Source organism: Dermacentor albipictus, chromosome 2 (assembly GCF_038994185.2).
Source record: "Dermacentor albipictus isolate Rhodes 1998 colony chromosome 2, USDA_Dalb.pri_finalv2, whole genome shotgun sequence".
NCBI lineage: Eukaryota > Metazoa > Arthropoda > Arachnida > Ixodida > Ixodidae > Dermacentor > Dermacentor albipictus.
This window is the reverse complement of record NC_091822.1, coordinates 130667669-130686249: the sequence shown is the minus strand read 5'-3', so window position 1 is coordinate 130686249 and position 18581 is coordinate 130667669. Positions and strand designations below refer to the sequence as shown.

The 18581-nt window shown below is 46.3% G+C and overlaps 2 protein-coding genes across 3 annotated transcripts in view; one reads left to right on the top strand and one right to left on the bottom strand.

The window, feature by feature from the left end:
• LOC135912540 (uncharacterized) overlaps positions 1-18581 on the bottom strand; it is a 328642-nt gene that overhangs the window by 31273 nt on the left and 278788 nt on the right. For both annotated transcript variants that reach the window (XM_070533974.1, XM_070533975.1), the window contains exon 7: positions 11795-11877. In XM_070533974.1, the coding sequence (XP_070390075.1) occupies positions 11795-11877 (83 nt within the window). The remainder of the gene's footprint in view (positions 1-11794; positions 11878-18581) is intronic.
• LOC135912529 (uncharacterized) overlaps positions 1-18581 on the top strand; it is a 66841-nt gene that overhangs the window by 35434 nt on the left and 12826 nt on the right. Inside the window, exons 7-10 of the mRNA XM_070533973.1 lie at positions 378-452; positions 3944-4031; positions 12946-13022; positions 13649-13726. Of these exons, the coding sequence (XP_070390074.1) occupies positions 378-452; positions 3944-4031; positions 12946-13022; positions 13649-13726 (318 nt within the window). The remainder of the gene's footprint in view (positions 1-377; positions 453-3943; positions 4032-12945; positions 13023-13648; positions 13727-18581) is intronic.

Sequence of the window (18581 nt, the reverse complement as noted above, 5' to 3'; positions counted from 1 at the left end):
TCGATATGCAAGGCGAATTGCATCGATTCCCCGCTCAGGCTTACACATTTCCATTTTATTGTAGGTTGTGTATATGTCTAGGTTGTGAAAACGAAATCCTTCTCTCCTCGTCGAAAATGCCATACCCAGATTTTTCTGCGTTCTAGCGTTACAAATCAGGATTACGATTATATTGCTGCTTCTACATCCGGAATACTGCGAAGAACAATATACAAGGTGCGTGATAAAAGTGCAGAAAACACAAATACTATTTCAGAATTTCCGCCCTTTATATAAAAAGCAGCGAACTGTGTAATGTGCTCGTGGGATTTAAATATCCCATAAACACTTACGTAAGTGCATGTATTTTCCCCCGTCCTTTTCATTCTCGTTAACAGGTTCTTGCGGTAAGGTGCACGGATTTTTGCGAAAATAAATCAACGCAACGGCTACAGGACGGAACTCCTTGTCTGGTAAGCACTACCTGCATGCTTCCAGTGTTCCCTAAAGAATTGTGCAAATAGAATGCCCGTGTTAAAATCTATGTGCACCGCAAATTTATTGGTGATGGCTACACTATGCTACAGTTCATTTTAAAGTATTTGCGCAACATTCGGTTAGTGTTTAGTAATTCTTATCGCAAATTTTTAGTTACTTGGTCGCCAACATTTGAGCCATTTGGTAAAGAAAATGTTATGCAGTCAGGTGCTTCATTGCATGATTCCATGGGCGAGTCTTCTTATTGGGAGTGTGAGTGAGTGAATGAAAAACTTTATTAGCTCTAAGATTGCGTATGCAGAACAATGAGGAGAGGTCTATAAGGGGCAAAATATAAAATCGCACTCAGTGACCTTAATTAACTGTTGCTAAACATACTAGATACGATACCTGTCGTAGTTATGTGCTGATTTAATTGTATATATCACGGTAATAATCGTACATAATTTTGTGTTTGCTTCTGGCTATGTCTAGCTCACAAAAGTCGCAGTTTTTCAAAAAGGCGAAGAATCAATTGCGACAGCAAGTTAGTATACAGCTACACAAAGTAAGAATAGCGCTTTTATCGGCCGTATAAAGTGGCGAACATTAGCCTACTAAGTAAATTAACAAGCATACTGTCACGCGTGCAGAAGCTAACATGAACACATCTCACTCGATGGCCGCAGAAACTCGCTGTGAAAACGCTGAAGTGAGGAAGCGCGGCAGCAGAAGCGAGCGAATTGACATTTGTGTTGCCTCTGGGGTCAACGCGGAGAGCCCACAGCCCGCGCGAAACTATTAGAACTCGGAGCGCTCCGTGCGCGTCGCAGATGCCTTTCAAGATAGAGCTCGCACGCCCCCCCCCTCCCCCCCGGTGCCTTGCGCGCGATAAAGGACGGCGCGCTACCTCCTCGCTTTCCTCCCTTGTGCTCGCGAGATTGACCCATCATCGTCGGGTCACTCTCGCACGCTTTCACTGGCACGTAGCGCTTGCGGCGCGTTGCTACCATGTTATGTGCCTTTGACTTTATACGGAACATCACAGCGATGGCGAAGCCAGCGGCTACGGCAGAAATGCGCCCGAAGTGTCCATATAATTGCTGTCTCAGTAATATAGTTCTGTCAGATTGTTGCAGTAATGCCTACTCGTTTCTCGGCGTACCGCTCAGTAGAACGTCTGTCCAAGCACACCCCTAGGATGGGCGAGAATATTTGAGTTAAAGTGTATTCAACCTTCTAAAACGATATAGAGAGATAACTATGGTTCATGTATGCAGTAAATAGTTTGCTCTAATGTAACCAGCTGTTTCCAATTGCGTACAACTTGGACTAAGCTATTCAATTATTACCCCCTTTGTCGAAGAATATGGAGATGTTTGACACGCTGTGCGGATGATATTAGAAATTCTGCAAGTGAGCTTCTCGCCACACATAGTCTGGCCTAACATAGATGGCCGACCTTGGGCTAAAATCAAAAGTAAGGTGTCGACGTGCTGGATGGTAACTTGGATGGTAACTGGATGGCCGCTTTACGCACGCGCCCCATACAAACTTTCAAAAAAGTGCGTCTCACCCTTAACTATACTGAAGGGGGCAGTCTGACGAGCGGGAGTCAGCGGGGCGCACAGAGGAGCGATGAAAGTTGTAGGTGGCGCTATTTTCAGCTCGTGTGCAGCGTTTGCGGCCTTTAAAGGGGGCGGCGCACGGCAGCTAGCGCGCGCTTCGAGTTCACTTTGCGTTTGAATTTTTAATGTAATGCGTGGTGCAAACATCACGAAGTGTTTGCAGCTCAGAGAGGCATTAGTAAGAAGCGTGACACTTCTTCGGAGAGCAGACAATTGAAAGATGCGTTATTCGCTATACCGGAAAGTGCAACAGACGTTTAGCTACGCAAATTATGAAACGTGGAAGAACACATTTGAATGCCACTCTGAACGAGTTGGTTTTTACTAAAAGGCTTGGTGTTAGCGGAAGCGAAGGCGGACCGTGAGCACAAAGAACCCGAAATGCCTTCTTTCGACTTTTCTCATTCGGTTATCTGCCGCAAATATAGCCAGTGGGCGCAGATAAAATTGTACACGCAAACAGACAAAAAGGACGCTGGGGTTGCGCGCGATAAATCGGGGAATAGCATCGCCGCGTCGTTCAGTTCACTCCGTGCGTTCGCATGCGACAGCAACATGCCCTTTAAGAAGTTTTAGCTTTGTAAAAAGGAAGAAAAAAAAGGTGCATATCTGGCGCTTTGGCGAGCCCTCAACATGCACTAAATATTTTCCATCACTGCTTTTTTTTTGTACAGGTCCAGAAGACGAGTAGAAACAATTGATTACATAGTACAGTAATCCACATGCACATGTACACAACAAACCGAGCTTAGCAGTAGGCTTCACTTCACTCTCCTTAACTTCGTATGCTTCTGGCACTCCCTTTGAAGAGCCTTCTCCTTCTTCAAAGATTTTGTGAAAAAGTGCAGCGTTGTTAGCACCACAAACTACATAATTTTTGCCGTCAGCTCTTTGCGATGGAGCTCGCATGCCACTTGGCGGAGTGTTAAAATGCCCAAGAAATGCATAAAATCATGCACACTGAAAGCATACAGCTTCTCTGTTCAAAACAATAATGTGACTGTATTCTCTGGCGCATTAGTGAGTGTGGCTAACTCATCTCCAGGGTACAATAGGCCTCCCCTACCATAGTTTTGCACGAACACGCTGTCTGCATTACATTAAGCTGCTTCTATGGTGACTGTGCTGCCACAAGCACAAGGTTGGCAAGAAATTTTGTCACTAAATTGTACAAAACATGTTCCCGCTTTCGACGCGATGAGTGCACGCAGTGTTATCTAATACATAACACAGGGACAGAACAATATAACACACTACTAGGTCCTCACAATAATCCAAGTGGCACATGTGTGATGCTTTCCAGCTTCCACGGGATCACGATCGATGTGGGAACAAGTGAGGTCTACACGCGGTCTACAAGTTTGGCGGTCACACCTCGCTGGCGCTACACTGGAAAGGGCCGCGGCGCGGCTTGTCTTTGCATGGATGGATGAATGTTATGAGCGTCCCCTTTGGAACAGGGTGGTGGGTTTCACCACCAGGCTCTTGCTATTATACTGCCTAATGTCCTACCTAGGTTAAAAAAAAGAAAAAAAACATGATTAACTCCCGCAACCAAATTTTATGACTATCTATAGTGAACTTTGCTTTTGTTCGTTTCCGTTTTTGTTTGTTGTTTCCATACTTTTTTTCGACCAACGTTGCACACCACCGCTTTTCAACGCCCCTAGTGGAGTCCGGAAATTTCATCGCTCATCGCGCCTCTCCCTCGCACGGCGTAGATACGCCGTCCGTCACACTGCGCAGTTCTAGCCACCACACTTTACCTGTGAAACCAACGAGAACGCAGCCATCTTGGCAAGGACAAGTTATCCTGCTTACGAAACTTCGCACCTCGTCTATTATTTTTCCATTCGCAGCTCAATTACGAAAGGAAGGTGCCCGTTCCCACAGTCTCCGACCTCATTGTCGAAGGAATTTGCAAGAACGGCCAATGCATCATTACACGTAAGTGACACTGTTTAACTGCATAATGTCCAGAGTAATATTGACGCGTACTATCGCTCTCAGTATGATGCACAACGCGCGACACCTTCGCCACGCGCTTGCGAGTTGTAGGGCTTATTGAGAGCGATAGTACCGTTGCTCATACTTTCTACAGTGAAGCGGTCTAAAGTTAGGATCTGGAAAAAAATGTGTCCGAGATGTTGACAAAACCAAATCTTCACGTGGGCCGATCCTGGTGATAGCACAGAAATGGTCCAAGCTCAATGGCACATACCCCTGGGGGCTGGGGGACCTGTGACGCGCCCTTGAACTACCCTTATCAGACGTGGGACCCAAAAAGGTCCTGGCACAAGGGCAAGAATAGTTGTTTTAGCGCAACAGCATAAAGGGCCCCGTGTCGCAGAAAATTCAACGTCGGTGACCGCCGTTCCACGTCCGGCGTCGGAAATCGCTTCGGCAAAACGAATTTCGAGCCACGCATACCCACCCACGCGGGCCCTCCATGTGGCACAAGGAAATTACTGAACTAATTGAATTTCCGAATGCAAAATACATATGAAAATTGTAAAGTACGACTTGCACGTAACCTACAGACACGTCAGCGTCGGATTGTAATTTGAATATACGAGAAAACATAACTCCGTTACGTGGAAACTCAAACACGAACCCCTTTTAACGCGATTGAGTTTATCAGCTGCCGTTTCAGGTCTGTCGTCTGTCCTTGCACACCATCAAAAAAAAAAAAGAGAAACCCCAAAGCTCGCCTTCATGCATAGCGTTCGCCGCAAGCGTTTCTCGATGAGCATTACGGCTACTTAAGTTGCAGCTGCCGGAAAGCGTGAGAAGCCCTCAGGGATCTTTGGATGCTATCGCGTTCCACGCTTAAAGGAGAACCTTAAGCGTTCTCCAAAATTATTGAAAAAAATGTTTTGCATAACTTTTTCAAAAGGGGCTGTTAGGATATTCTCGGCGCCAACCGCATAACAGCTGGATTTGCTGTGCAAAGAACTATCATCGCCAGCAATGGCTCGAGCGTCGTCGTCTTCCACAGCTGGCTCCACCGTCACTCATCATTCCAGCGTAGAATCTAACTTCTGGCGTCGTAACGGGGATGCCGCGTTTACGGAGGTATGAGTTATTGCTCAAGGGGGTTTGAGTCAGTCATCGTCTTACGTGACGGACAGATTTAATAACACAAGTGATATGCAAATGTGTGTGCGTATCTATATCGCCACGATGACTACAGTTTAGGATAAGAAAAATGCTCGTTCCTTTGTTCAGTAGTCGTAGTCACCTCCGTGTCGTGCGCTAAACGGCTTCGCTAGTCATCCACCTTCACAGAGTGAAATGGCTCACTAATTTTTTTCACTGACCGCTTTTCCCCTGATAATATTTGTTAAAGCCACGTCAAAGCACGAGACACGCCTGCGTGCATATGAAATTTCTCGAATGACATCGCCAATTCTATCTGTTGCCTATGTTGTCGGCAAATCTTGCGTAATCAGAGTGCATGCGCGACGGGACTAGTACATTCTAGAGCATACGAGAGCATCGGCGATTACGTGCCAACCTACGCCGAGTCAAGTGTAAATAGCCGACATGGTGGAGCCGCAGATCACATTTTGACTATCGATCACTATCGTTCGGCCCGGGTGTAACTTGCTTTTATGGGCACAGGTTCACCCAGTAAAAAAGTTTTGCGACTCGCCATTGCGCAACGGTCTGATTCCTCACCGTTACGACAACGTGACAATATGATGTTCAACTTGCGAACAGTGTACTGAAATAACACGTGCTTTGACGCTCGTAATCACGTCCTTATCACATCACGCACCATATAGGCATATACGGCGCCTTTGGGATCTACATGCCTGTGTAAAAAATATAATGGCAATAGCATTCCCATTCTTGTGGTTTTCCTTTCTTTTTATTCTGTGCCACTTTTTACCATCCTCCTAACACAATTACCTACATTCCAGTGTGGGGTAACCAAGTAGAAACCCTCTTCTTGTTAAGCTCCATGTAATTTCTTTCACTCTCCCTTCCCCTCTTCCTTTCAATCTCTCCATATATTTTCGAATTGCTTGGTCCGTGTTACAATACGCTTCAATTTTTGTATCATATAATTGATCGGGCGAAATATTAGTCATTCAAACTGGGTACTTTGGCAAATGAGCATGCTCAATTGCCTTAGTTCCGCATATGTTTTCCTTACTAAAACATTGACAGACGATTCACAGAGTCCCTAATTCGAAATTTGAGCGCAGCTTTATACGTGTTTTCATTTCGCGATATATTGGATAGTGCGGCCGCCTGTCTTGTACGGCACGTTAGAAACGGAGCGAATTGTGGCATGACTGCCTCGCTCATCCGGAGATCGCAAAGTGGGCGGGACTCACTGCAGCCGCCGCCGACAGAGTTCCCAGACGACGCGCGCTACTCGTTTGGTGTGTTGCGACACCACGTACCCGAGCACACGAGGGTTGGACCCTCCCGCGTGTAGCCGTGCGCGGCTTAGCCGTGTCCGGGGAAACGGGGATTCTGGGGGTTGAGCCGAGGCCGGGTGTTCGGACCTTTAAGGCCCCCCGGCGGAGGCAACACACCTCTTTGGCCTCTGCTTCACATAGACGGCACCTCCAGACTTACCCACCTGGAGGAAATCGGCAGTCGCCTTTTACTGTCCTCCTCTCCAATCTTCGTCTTTCTCTCCCACTTTTCCATCTTTCCTGTCTTCTCCTCACTTCTCCCCACTTCCTAGTTTGCCGGCGGCAAGGGTTAACCGTGTGTGGCTAGCCAGCCTTGGTTATGTTGTATTTGGTTATAGCAGCGATGTACGGCTGGCGTTGGCAGGGTTTCTCTTGCAGGAACTTCTGTCACGACTCCCTGTTGGGCTCCATGGTGGGCGGTTGGCATCGCGTCAAAAACGCAACTATACTTATGGAACATGCTTTTCCTAAACTACCTGATCGCCTTCAGAAACGAGGGCGCACCGAAGATGTCTTTCAGTTTTTCGGACAAGTCCACAACTTCCCTCGATTCCACGTAATTCACTCAGAAAAACCAGACAAACTAGTGCGAACCATTTCATTGTTCCTTGTTTCCAAGTCTTTGGCTGAAGTTTTTGCAACAGAATATAAGGTGTCGAGAATGTCAAGCGGTGATCTCCTTTTGGAGCTCCAAGATCAGAAGCAGTATGAGAAACTGCCGAAACTTGTGTCATTTGGGGAGACCCAAGTAACAGTAACCCCGCACCGTACTATGAACACCACCCAGGGCGTTGTCTCGGACGATGACTTGCTAGAGCTCACTGAAGCTGAACTCTTGGAGGGCTTCAGTGAACACAGTGTCATAACTGTTAAACTAATTAAGATGAGGCGAGATGGTAAAGAGATCAAGACGAAGCACCTGGTACTCACCTTCGGCTCAAGTGTCCTTGCCGAGTGCATCAAGGCCGGTTATATCAAACTTCGTGTTAGGCCATACGTGCCCAATCCTCTTAGGTGCTTTAAGTGCCAAAGGTTCGGCCACAGTTCACAGAACTGTCGAGGCCGGCTGACATGTGCCAAGTGCAGTAACAATGAACATTCCTCTGAAATGTGCCAGAACACTCCACATTGTGTCAACTGTGATGGCGAGCATGCCGCATACTCGCGGTCCTGCCCGTCTTGGAAAAGAGAAAAAGAAATTGTGACAATCAAAGTCAAAGAAAACATATCTGCCAAGGAGGCACGTACGCGGGCGTCATACTTGACTAAGAGCCGCTTTGCCGATGTGGCGCGTCAGGGGGCAGCGCCACAACGGCCTCCGGTGGCTGTCCGACCCACAAGCAGTGAGTCGGCAGTTACGCCATCTGCCCGCTCGGTGGTTGCAGCTAGCGCTGCTCCCTCAACCCAGCAGAAAGGACCATCGACCCCGCAGGTGGGCGCAGCCAAGGCTGCCCCAACCTCCCCGGTCCCTTACAGCGCTGGGAATAGCCGGTGCAGCCAAATCCCTCAGGGAGCCCCATTGACCTCCGGGCTGGTGGGCGCAGGGGTCTTGCCCTCAGAGGCAGGACTCTCTCTGGTAACTTCTCGCTCGCAAGAGCGCGTGTCCGGCGCCTCACAAGAGGCAATGGACACTACACCTATCCTCAAGGCGCACCAAGCGCCTAAGGAGTGGCGAGGCTCCCTCGAACGCTCTAGAAAGGGCGAAACCCCCGTTACAGGGCCTCGAAAAAGCTCTGTAGTCTAAGGCATCACTTCCGTTTCCGTACACACAGCACCAATTTTTTAAATATGGACACACAAATCATTCAATGGATTGCCCGATGTCTTCTTAGAAACGTTGTTGATGTGCAAGAACTTATTCACAAACACAATCTAAAAGTGCTGTGTTTACAGGAAACACGCTTAAAATCAAAACACACAAACTTTCTTCGACAGTATGTTACCTTTCGCAAAGATCGCGATGATGCTCTCGCATCATCGGGCGGTGTTGCCATTGTAATTCAAGAAAGCATAGCGTGTCAACGTTTGCAGCTACGAACGGCCCTTGAAGCAGTGGCGGTTCGAGTTGTTCTCCTAAACAAACTCATCACTGTTTGCTCGCTTTACATAACTCCCCATTACAAATTAAACAAACATGAATTTCAGTCCTTTATAGATGAATACCGAGAACCTTATGTTGTTCTTGGCGATATAAAAGCGCACAGCTGCGTGTGGGGCGACTCTCGCATAGATGCGTGAGGTCGTCTTGTTGAACAGTTTTTTTTCTCTTCTGGCGCGTGCCTTCTGAATAAGAAGGAACCCACTTATTGCTGTATTACAAACAGAACATTTTCTTCAATCGACCTCATAGTTTCCCCGTCTATACTGCCTGAACTTGAATGGGAAGTTAGCAGCAATCCTTACGGGAGTGACCACTTCCCCATACTGCTAAGAACATCTAAAGAACACGAATATCCACCACAGGCTTCTAGGTGGAAGATTAATACAGCCGATTGGGAGAAATTTCGAACTCTTACGAGTATCTCATGGGCTGACATGTCTTCGTTAGGAAATGATGCTGCTGTTGAGTATTTTACAGCCTTCATAATAGATGCCGCATCTAAATGCATATCAGAAGTAAAAGGCTTAGCATGCAAACGATGTGTCCCGTGGGGGAACGACGAATGTAGGATCGCTCGCAGGAAACAGAACAAAGCGTGGGGGTTGCTACGCGCGTCTCCCACTGCAGAGAATCTTATCAACTTTAAGAAAGTAAAGTCCCAAGGGAGGAGAGCTCGCCGACAGGCCAGAAGAGAGAGTTGGCAGAAGTTTTTATCGAGTATCAACTCGTATACAGATGAGGCCAAAGTCTGGAACAGGATTAATAGGATAAGAGGGCGACAAACATATTCACTCCCTTTGGTAAACACAAGGCGATACCCTGCAAGTCCAGGCAGGCTCACTCGGGGAGCATTTTGAGAGCGTGTCAAGTTCAACAAATTATTCAAAATCCTTTCTCATATACAAACAAATAGAAGAATGTAAGCCATTCATCAAAACATGTCGACAGAATGAACCATACAACCGTCCTTTTAGTATTGCCGAGTTGAAAGCTGCCTTGAGCGCAGGCAAGAGCTCTGCACCGGGATCTGACAGAATCATGTATGAAATGATCGAAAACTTACACAATGACACCCAAGTTACACTACTTGCACTTTTCAACACCATTTGAGCTGTAGGATACCTTCCAACCACATGGAAAGAAGCCATTGTGGTCCCTGTTTTGAAACAAGGCAAAGACCCTTCCTCAGTGGTGAGTTACCGCCCGACTGCCCTCACAAGTTGCTTTTGTAAGGTATTTGAAAAAAAAGATGAATCGGCGACTCATTCACTTCCTTGAACTGAGCAAAATGCTTGATCCCTATCAGTGCGGCTTCAGGGAAGGGTGCTCCACAACTGATCATCTTTTACGTATTGAAGCAAACATCCGTGACGCATTTGTACACAAACAGTTTTTCTTATCCATATTCCTCGATATGGAGAAGGCGTACAACACAACGTGGCGCTACAGAATCTAGAGAGGCTTGTCAGAAATGGGCATTCATGGTAATATGCTAAATATAATAGAAAGCTAATAACCTAATAGAAATCCAATCTTACCTTCCGGGTAAAAGCCGGTAAAGTACTGTCACGTCCTTTTACACAAGAAACTGGTGTACCCCAGGGAGGCGTGCTCAGCTGCACTCTCTTGATCGCGAAGATGAACACGCTTCGTGCTTCATTACCACCGGTCATCTTTTATTCTGTCTATGCGGATGATATTCAAACAGCTTTCAAACCCTGTAACCTCGCAGTGTGCGAGAGAAAGGTGCAGCATGGCTTGAACATAGTATCAAAATGGGCAGAGAAAAATGGATTTAAAATCGATTCTAACAAAAGTTCTTGTGTTCTTTCTACAAGAAAGAGGGGCCTGGTCCTGGATCCTTGCATAGAACTGTATGGACAACAAATACCTACCAACAAAGAGCACAAATTCCTAGGTATTATACTTGACTATAGATTCACTTTTGTTCCACACATTAAATATCTGAAAGAAAAATGTCTATAAAGAAAGAACTTAATAAAACTTCTATCCCAGACTACATGTGGTAGTGACAGGAAGTGTTGAATGAATCTATACAAGAGCCTAATTCGGTCTCGATTGGATTATGGCGCTATAGTATATAACTCTGCCGCCCCGAGCGCGCTAAAGATGCTAGATACTGTTCACCGTCTAGGTATCCGCTTAGCCACTGGCGTTTTCAGAACAAGCCCGATTGAAAGCTTATACGTGGAATCAAATGAGTGGTCACTCCATCGACAGAGAACTTACATCAGCCTTACATATTTTCTGAAAATACACTCCAATCATCAACATCCATTTTTTAGCAGCGTTAACGATATGACGTATACTACACTTTTCCATAATCGTCCCTCTGTAAGACAGCCTTTCTCGCTTCCTGTGAGGGAGCTTAGCGATGAAATACATGTCCCACTCCTCGAGCTTCGCCTAACGCATCCAACAAAGTTGTTACCACCTTGGCAATGGTAGGTCATAGAATGTGACATATCCTTTTTTGAAGTAACAAAACACGCACCAGAGATCCAAATCCAAACGCATTTTCTAGAACTCCAGCACAAGCACTCCTGCGCAGAGTTCTACACAGACGCTTCGAAGTCAAATGCCGGTGTGTCCTATGCTGCCGTCGGTCTATCCTTCTCAGAATCCGATGTACTGCATCCGGAAAGAAGCATATTTACAGCCGAGGCCTACGCAATACTGTCTGCTGTGAAGCATATAAGACAATCAAAGCTTCAAAAATCAGCGATATATACAGACTCTCTAAGCGTCGTGAAGGCCTTGATGTCACTCTATACACACAAAAATCCAGTACTTAATGAACTCTATTCCGTCTTGTGTAAAGCGTACATATCTAACCAGCATATCATTATATATTGGGTGCCTGGCCATAGGAGAATCGAGGGTAACGTTCTGGCGGACGAGATGGCCACGTCAATCGCATCGCAAGCTGTTAACCCTACCGCTGAGGTGCCTGTCACAGATCTGAGGACTTTCTTGCGAAGGAGGCTGCGAGACAACTGGCAACGCATGTGGAACGTGGAAACGGATAATAAGCTCCACCTGATAAAGCCACAGTTAGGATTCTAGCCCTCTTTAACAAAATCGCGCCGAACACATGTCCTATTCTGTCGTCTCAGAATAGGACACACATTTGGCACCCATAATTTTCTACTCACCGGAAGTGAGCCTCCAACCTGTGGTAGATGCGGGGAGAGGCTTACCGTACTCCACATCCTCCTGGAGTGTTGGGAAGCCGAATCTGAGAGAAAAAGAAATTTTTCCTTAGCATACCGGCAGTGCATTCCTCTTCATCCTGCAATGTTTCTCGGCCTAGAAGCGCGTTTTAATACAGACACAGTCCTAGGTTTCCTCAGAGATGTGCTCTTACATGTTATTAGTCCCATACATTCGTAGCGCTTCCTCTCTTTAGGGGATGCCGCTGGGATAGTTGTACTGTATAGCACATGCCTCAAGACCCTTGTGTTTCAAGATCTCTGGTCAGACAGTTGTGCTGCAGCTGATCTTTGAATCTTATATGTTCTGCACATCATATAATTCTTCCGCAATGCAGTGTAAGGCTCATAGTACTCATCATTAGACATCGCCATATACCTATAGCACGTAGATTTTACGCACTTTACAGTGACTATTTTTAGGCCCCTTTACAGCCAAGTCACATCTTCTTCACAGTACTCATCATTCCACCGCGAAATCACTAACACTGTCTTGCAGCTCTTTGGCCATACCTGGCCCTTGCGACACTAAACAACACACATTCATTCATTACGCGCGCTACTATCGCCATCTCGTAGCCATCGTCACCGCTCTACGCTTTCCTTCTCAGCCTTTCGCCATACCCTCCCCCTCTGCTTACGACTCATGGTTCCGCTGCGCACTCCTCTGCTTTTCACCTCGCGTCTTTCATACCCCGCTGCGCTCCACGTTCCCTTTCGCCTTTCGCTGTGCTCGCTCACTCGGTTACGCCGACGCTCGCCGCACGAACGGGCGCCTAAGGACTGCCCTCTAAAAAGTCTAACATTTTCGCTGTAATGTGTGAAAACGGAGATGCATCCTAATCTCTACGCAAACGCTAAGAAATCGCATCCTAATCTCGTCGCAAAAACTAACAAATCGTCTGAGGTTTCTTCACACATTTAAAGCATGCATTGCCTTTCTTTTGTTGCTCAGCTATTACGCCATCCTAGTGATTACCGGACACTCATTGGTGTCTTTTTGGGTGACTGGCCCCAGCGATGATGTAACACCCTCACATCAGAAGCCTTGATAACAAAGCTAACGTGAACGCGCGTTTTTTTTCTTTGAACAGCTCCCACTGTTCCCGTGTTGATGTTTCACGTTCCTGCAGAAGCATGCGACCATTTCGTCTCGTCCGTAAACTATACCGTGAGTATGCGCGTTGTTGCTTGAAGTTATATACCGTGGAGTCGCCTGCTTAACAATTAGATGGGACGTACGCTCGCATACAAAAGTGAATAGATTGATCGATGCTGTTCAAAGTCCCATAACAAAAGGCGTACCTCTGTCGCTTTTGTCGTGCTTCGCTTCATTCTAGAGTTGGCACATGCGCATATAATCTATCTTCATCTGTACTGCATCGTCACTCACAATTACACTAGGAATTCAGGCAAGGTGTCTCTGCCGAAAGCGTGCCTACGCATGCTCTATGTGCTTGCACAATGATAAAAGGAGGTTATCTTGCAAGAAAAAAGTATATCTGTTGCGTGCGTGATTAGTGCACTATTTGAAGTGTACAAGGTAACTGACTCGGTGATAAGGCCCCGTCTTTCCGAGGAATTTCGCACAATGTGTACCTGTCTTACCATGTACAAAGCTGACTTTGCTATGTAAGGTCTTTTGGTCCCCGTTCTTCAACACAAAATGAAAACAAAATGAAAGATTGATCTGATTTTATTTCATCGCTTCATACACAATAATGCATTACTTAACAAGCCTGTCGTGCTTTCTAGTGAAAGTGTATTTCTTAAACTTGTCTTTGTTTCATTTTCCAGGCAAAAGTTGAAACAACCTGCTCCGCATTCTGCCCAAGGAAAACGACAAAAAGTGTGAAGCGTGGAACGCACTGTGCAGTAAGTTAAGAAATATCAGGGTCTTGGAGCGACGTTATATGCGATGTTTATAAAGCCTAACTAAAGAAATAATTACAGCTATTTATACGTGCTGAGGTTTAGTTCTCAGTAGTGCTGCCAACTGTCAGCTTTACGGTTAAAATCAATTGGTAGAGTGATTACGCCGAGGTCACGTGCTGGTAATGCTGAACTTCGATTCCCGTACATCTACTGCACCATACTTCAACTGCGAAGTCTTTTTCCCAACAAGCGCCAATGAGATCTCCATTCAGAATTTTCTGCAATTTCACGGGTCAGAAAAAAGTATTTACCTCTGAGTCATCAGGAGCGCTGTCAACATTGCGCAAGGCTAAGTACCGCTGGCTACCATGGTGCTTGTTCCTTCTAGTATTGCCAGCGAGTAGAGAGTTACGAGAACGTTAATTTAAATTGCAGATCAATCAAGTAAAATTACAGCCTCCGTGGCAAAACATTCTACCACCATTGAAAGTATCCGGTGCGAGCACTTTTAACCGTGGATTAAAACCGATATTGTAGATACTTTGATCAGTAGGGGCTAGAGACCGCGCATGGGCGTCAATCACACTGTACGTTCTTGCCTTCCGTCATAAACGCTGCATGCGTGCCCGGCAACAGACGTCCTGGGAAAAAAAAAACACTGCGGAGAAAAAGACTTGATATACAAAAAAGAAATAAAGAGAAGAAATACAGACAGAGGCTCCAGGAAATAGATTGTGGGTTAAGAGCTTGAAGGATTCGACAGAAGGTTGCGGTCACGTGAATGCCGTCATTATGAAGGATTGTGGAGGCACGGACAATGCGACCGTGCGTGTCCTGCAGCTGTCCGCAGGAGCAGTGGGCCGTCCTGCGCGATGTGATAACTTCGGCCCGCAAAACGTAAAACTGTTCCATTATGACTTTACTTCAATCTCCTGAGGTCAAACTGAGGTAAACGCAACGTATGGATCGGATGGGTGACCTGCAGCTTTCTTTGAACAGCCAAATCAAGCGCTCTTCTGTATTATGGGAGATCACTTTCGCTTGCTTTGGAAGCAAATAGCATTACCTACTTTTATAGGACCCGCCGTGGTTGCTTAGGGGCTATGGTGTTGGGCTGCTGAGCACGAGGTCACGGGATCGAATCCCGGCCACGGCGGCCGCATTTCGATGGGGGCGAAATGCGAAAACACCCGTGTACTTAGATTTAGGTGCACGTTAAAGAGCCCCAGGTGGTCGAAATTTCCGGAGTCCTCCACTACGGCGTGCCTCATAATCAGAAAGTGGTTTTGGCACGTAAAAACCCATAATGTTTTCACTTTTACAGGCTTTCTCTCTTTTTCTGTCTCATCAACTGAAAAGTGGCGATGAGCACGCACAAGTGGAGAGGGTATTGCTGGCTCCGAGCTATCGCAGTGAAAGTAGATAACCGGATTTGAGAGGGTGCCCGCGTCTGCGATTGCTTAGCTTGCGGTGGCTCGTCGAAAATCGCGGTGCCGTGCAACGGACAGTAAAAAATCATGCTAACTCAGATTCTCAGGGACTAATAGATACCATAGCGATTACTTATACGTGCCAAAGGACTCATAACATTGTAGTGCTACCAAAAATGTTATTATACGCAGAAAAATTCTCTCCCGCGGGCAGCCCGGATTAGCCAGTGCCAGAGTGACCTCTGAGGGGAAGGAGGGGGTCAGCCACTTTTATTCCTTTCGGACTGGGGCGTGTACGGCCATTCCGCGAAAAAAGATCAGTTTTTTTTTTCGGCATAATAATGGCAGGCATCCTTTGCGCGTAAACGTCACTTTGTTGTAGTTAATTATAGTGGTTTTGTAACGTCGCGTAACGGACGCGCGAAGTGGCTGCAGCAGCTCAAAAAATTTTGACCAATAGCGTAGTGCTCACGGCGAAAGAGGCGTTCAAGAGTATGGTATGTTATAATATGGCATGATTAACTTTATTCACGTCCTGAAGATTAACCGTTAGGTTGACGCAGGCAGCTCCCACGTCGGGACAGTAAGGTTTAACCTCCCCGCCGTATCGTGGGCCTTCTGGACGGCCTGTATTTCACCTAAAAGAACTTCGCTGTGGAGGACTTGTCGCCACCAGTCTCTTTCCTTGTCATAGTCTGTGAATGACACAGGACACTACCAAAAGCATATGATCCAGAGTAATGATGCCATTACACTTCTCGCAATTGATTGGCGCCTCTCTTTCTGGATATAGCTTGTTAATATAGTTTGGACTGGGATAAGTTCTTGTCTGTGACAATTTTAGAGTCCCCGCTTGAGCTCTATTGAGCTGTGTGTGTGGCACTGGGAATTCCCTTCGGTTCATGTAGTAAAGCTTCGTGCGTTCATTGTATGTAAGTAATTGGTCTCTGTTTTCCTCCTGTATATTATTACGGTCCTGGTCACGCAGTGCACGGATAGTAAGCCCTCGCGCAGCTGCGCCAGCCATCTGGTTTAAATTCTTCCGAGATGCATCGACGTATCCCATGTGTGCAGGAAACCAGCGGATTTCGATCCCTTGGCTGTCCATCATACCGATCAGCTGGGCAGCCCTTTTGCTTAAAAAGCCTTTGGTAAAGTGTCTAATAGACATCTTAAAGCCGCTGTAAATTTGCTTCCATTTATTATTCCACGAAGCCAATGCTATCGCTACTTGTTCCGCGACTGTCATGTCTTTAGTAATTGTTGTAATAGCATTCTGAGTGAGTCCATCTGCATCTAATACTACTGCAGTAAAGGCTTTCTTTCCTCTGACCCATGCAGCATCTACAAAAGCGGTATGCTCTCTACATGCCGTGTTCTTTCTCTTGCAAGAGAGCTTTGGCTCTTGCCTTTCTTCTTTCCAGGTTGTGCACAAGGTGCATATTTCTGGGGAAAGGAGCCGTCTTGATTAGCTCTCTTATGCTATCTTTTAGTTCTACTGTGTCTTCACCTGAAATTTTGGATTCGGTTGGGTACCACCTTACCTATTCGGGTATTACTCTACCTGACCTTGTTCCAGAGGGCTTATCTCCGTGGGCAATTCGCTAAGCTTTAATTACCTCGGCTGTGTGTGGAGACCTAGTTTCATTAATTTATCATCCGGCGTGTTAACCGGCAAACCCACTGTTGTTTTGACAAGCCTTTTAATTAATCTGTTCAACTTTTTTAGCTCTGTATGTGTCCAACTGAATATTCCAGCTACGTATGAGAAGTGACACAAGGTGAAAGCGTGGACCAGTCTCATGGCGCTCTCCTGTCCCAACCCTCTGTGTCTGTTAGCGATTCTCCTTAACAATCTTGTAACCTCCTCAGTCTTGCTTGCGATGTGCTGTAGTGTTCTTCCGTTTGCCCCGCTTGCCTCCAGGAATAATCGTAAGACTCTAATTGATTCCACTTGCTTAATAGATTTGCCTGCCTTCTTGGTTAGTACTAACTTAAGTTCTTCCTCGGGAACCTATCGCCTCGCTTTTTTACCCCTTCTCCTATTATTGAGTACTAGGAGTTCAGACTTATCAGCAGAGCATTTGAGCCCCATGTCTTCTAAAACGAACTCTATGGCATAAATGCTCTTCTGAAGTCTGCTCTCCGCCTGTCAGTGTGAGCACATCATATCAGATGGGGGAGTGTTCGCGGTTTTCTGGATGACGCGTGACAGACACGCCAAGTGAGCATGGTGTGAGAATTTTTTTCACGGATCGTGGAGGACTATAGCGGCAGAAATGGAATAGAAACAAGCTGGAATAACTTTACTGCCTAGCGCCCTTGCAGTAATTTAATAGCGAATCAAGTCCGTCGAGACGCCCCCGAGGATCCGCGGCGGTATGGGTCACGCGTGTTCGCCTTGAGCACGTTCGTCTATGTTGCCAACCAATTAAAAGAGTCAGGCTTTACGTGGAGGTCGCATGGACCGAGAGGCTATGTAATACCCCCCTCCCCCGGCCCCTACTCCCCCACCTATATTAATAAATTATAAGCCAACCCTATAAAATATAGCACGATGAAGCACACAGATAATTTAGCGTAGCGATTGCTACTTACCTATTAAATTATATAGCCTCAGCGACAAGCCTACTCGGAAGTGCCGTCACTTAGTTACGCTGGGGGAATTACGCTGTGAAATTGTTTTATCGAGAATGTAAAACAACTAACTGCTCTAAATGAACACTGCCAGACTGTAAGGAGCCCCAATCGAAGCCCGTATGGCAAGAAAATCAGCTCTAATGTCCTTTGTCAACATAACGACGTTGAATTGCGAAGGAACTTAGGTACTATACTGGAATAATTTTATTCTAGCAGAACGCTTGCCGCGCCACATTTTACGTAGTATAAGATTTCTGTCTACAGACGTGGACTGATTTCACTGCTTCTCGGCAACGAAAGAAAAACAGCGGCAAGATGGTGTGCGTCACAGTGACTTCGTAGGGCAGCACCTAATATCGTTCCTTCTTCTTGGTTCGACTTATATCACAAAAATTTGACGTTGTTGAGACGAGGTCAAAGCGAAGCGGTTCAACTCTCAAGTTCGCCCTGACGCACGCGCTTTCGGGCTGCTTTCTCTAGACGCACACAGATGGCGAAACCGATCCGCGTCCCTATAGCGGCTTCCTTATATATATATTTTCCTGACAATACGGAGACGCTGATGTCAAGTCTTTCGTTCAACGACGCTGCCAAAAAATTCAACAATGCCGAGAAATTTGAGTGCTAACAGGGCAGCTGTACGCGAAACATTTCATTTTAAAGTTGTTAGAATAGCAGTAAGGTAACTGCACATTTTGATACTTCAGGAAGGTGGCCAAACAGAGATGATGATTACGTGTAGCGTTTATTGGCGCAAGGGCCACATTGGCGCAAAGACCAAACAA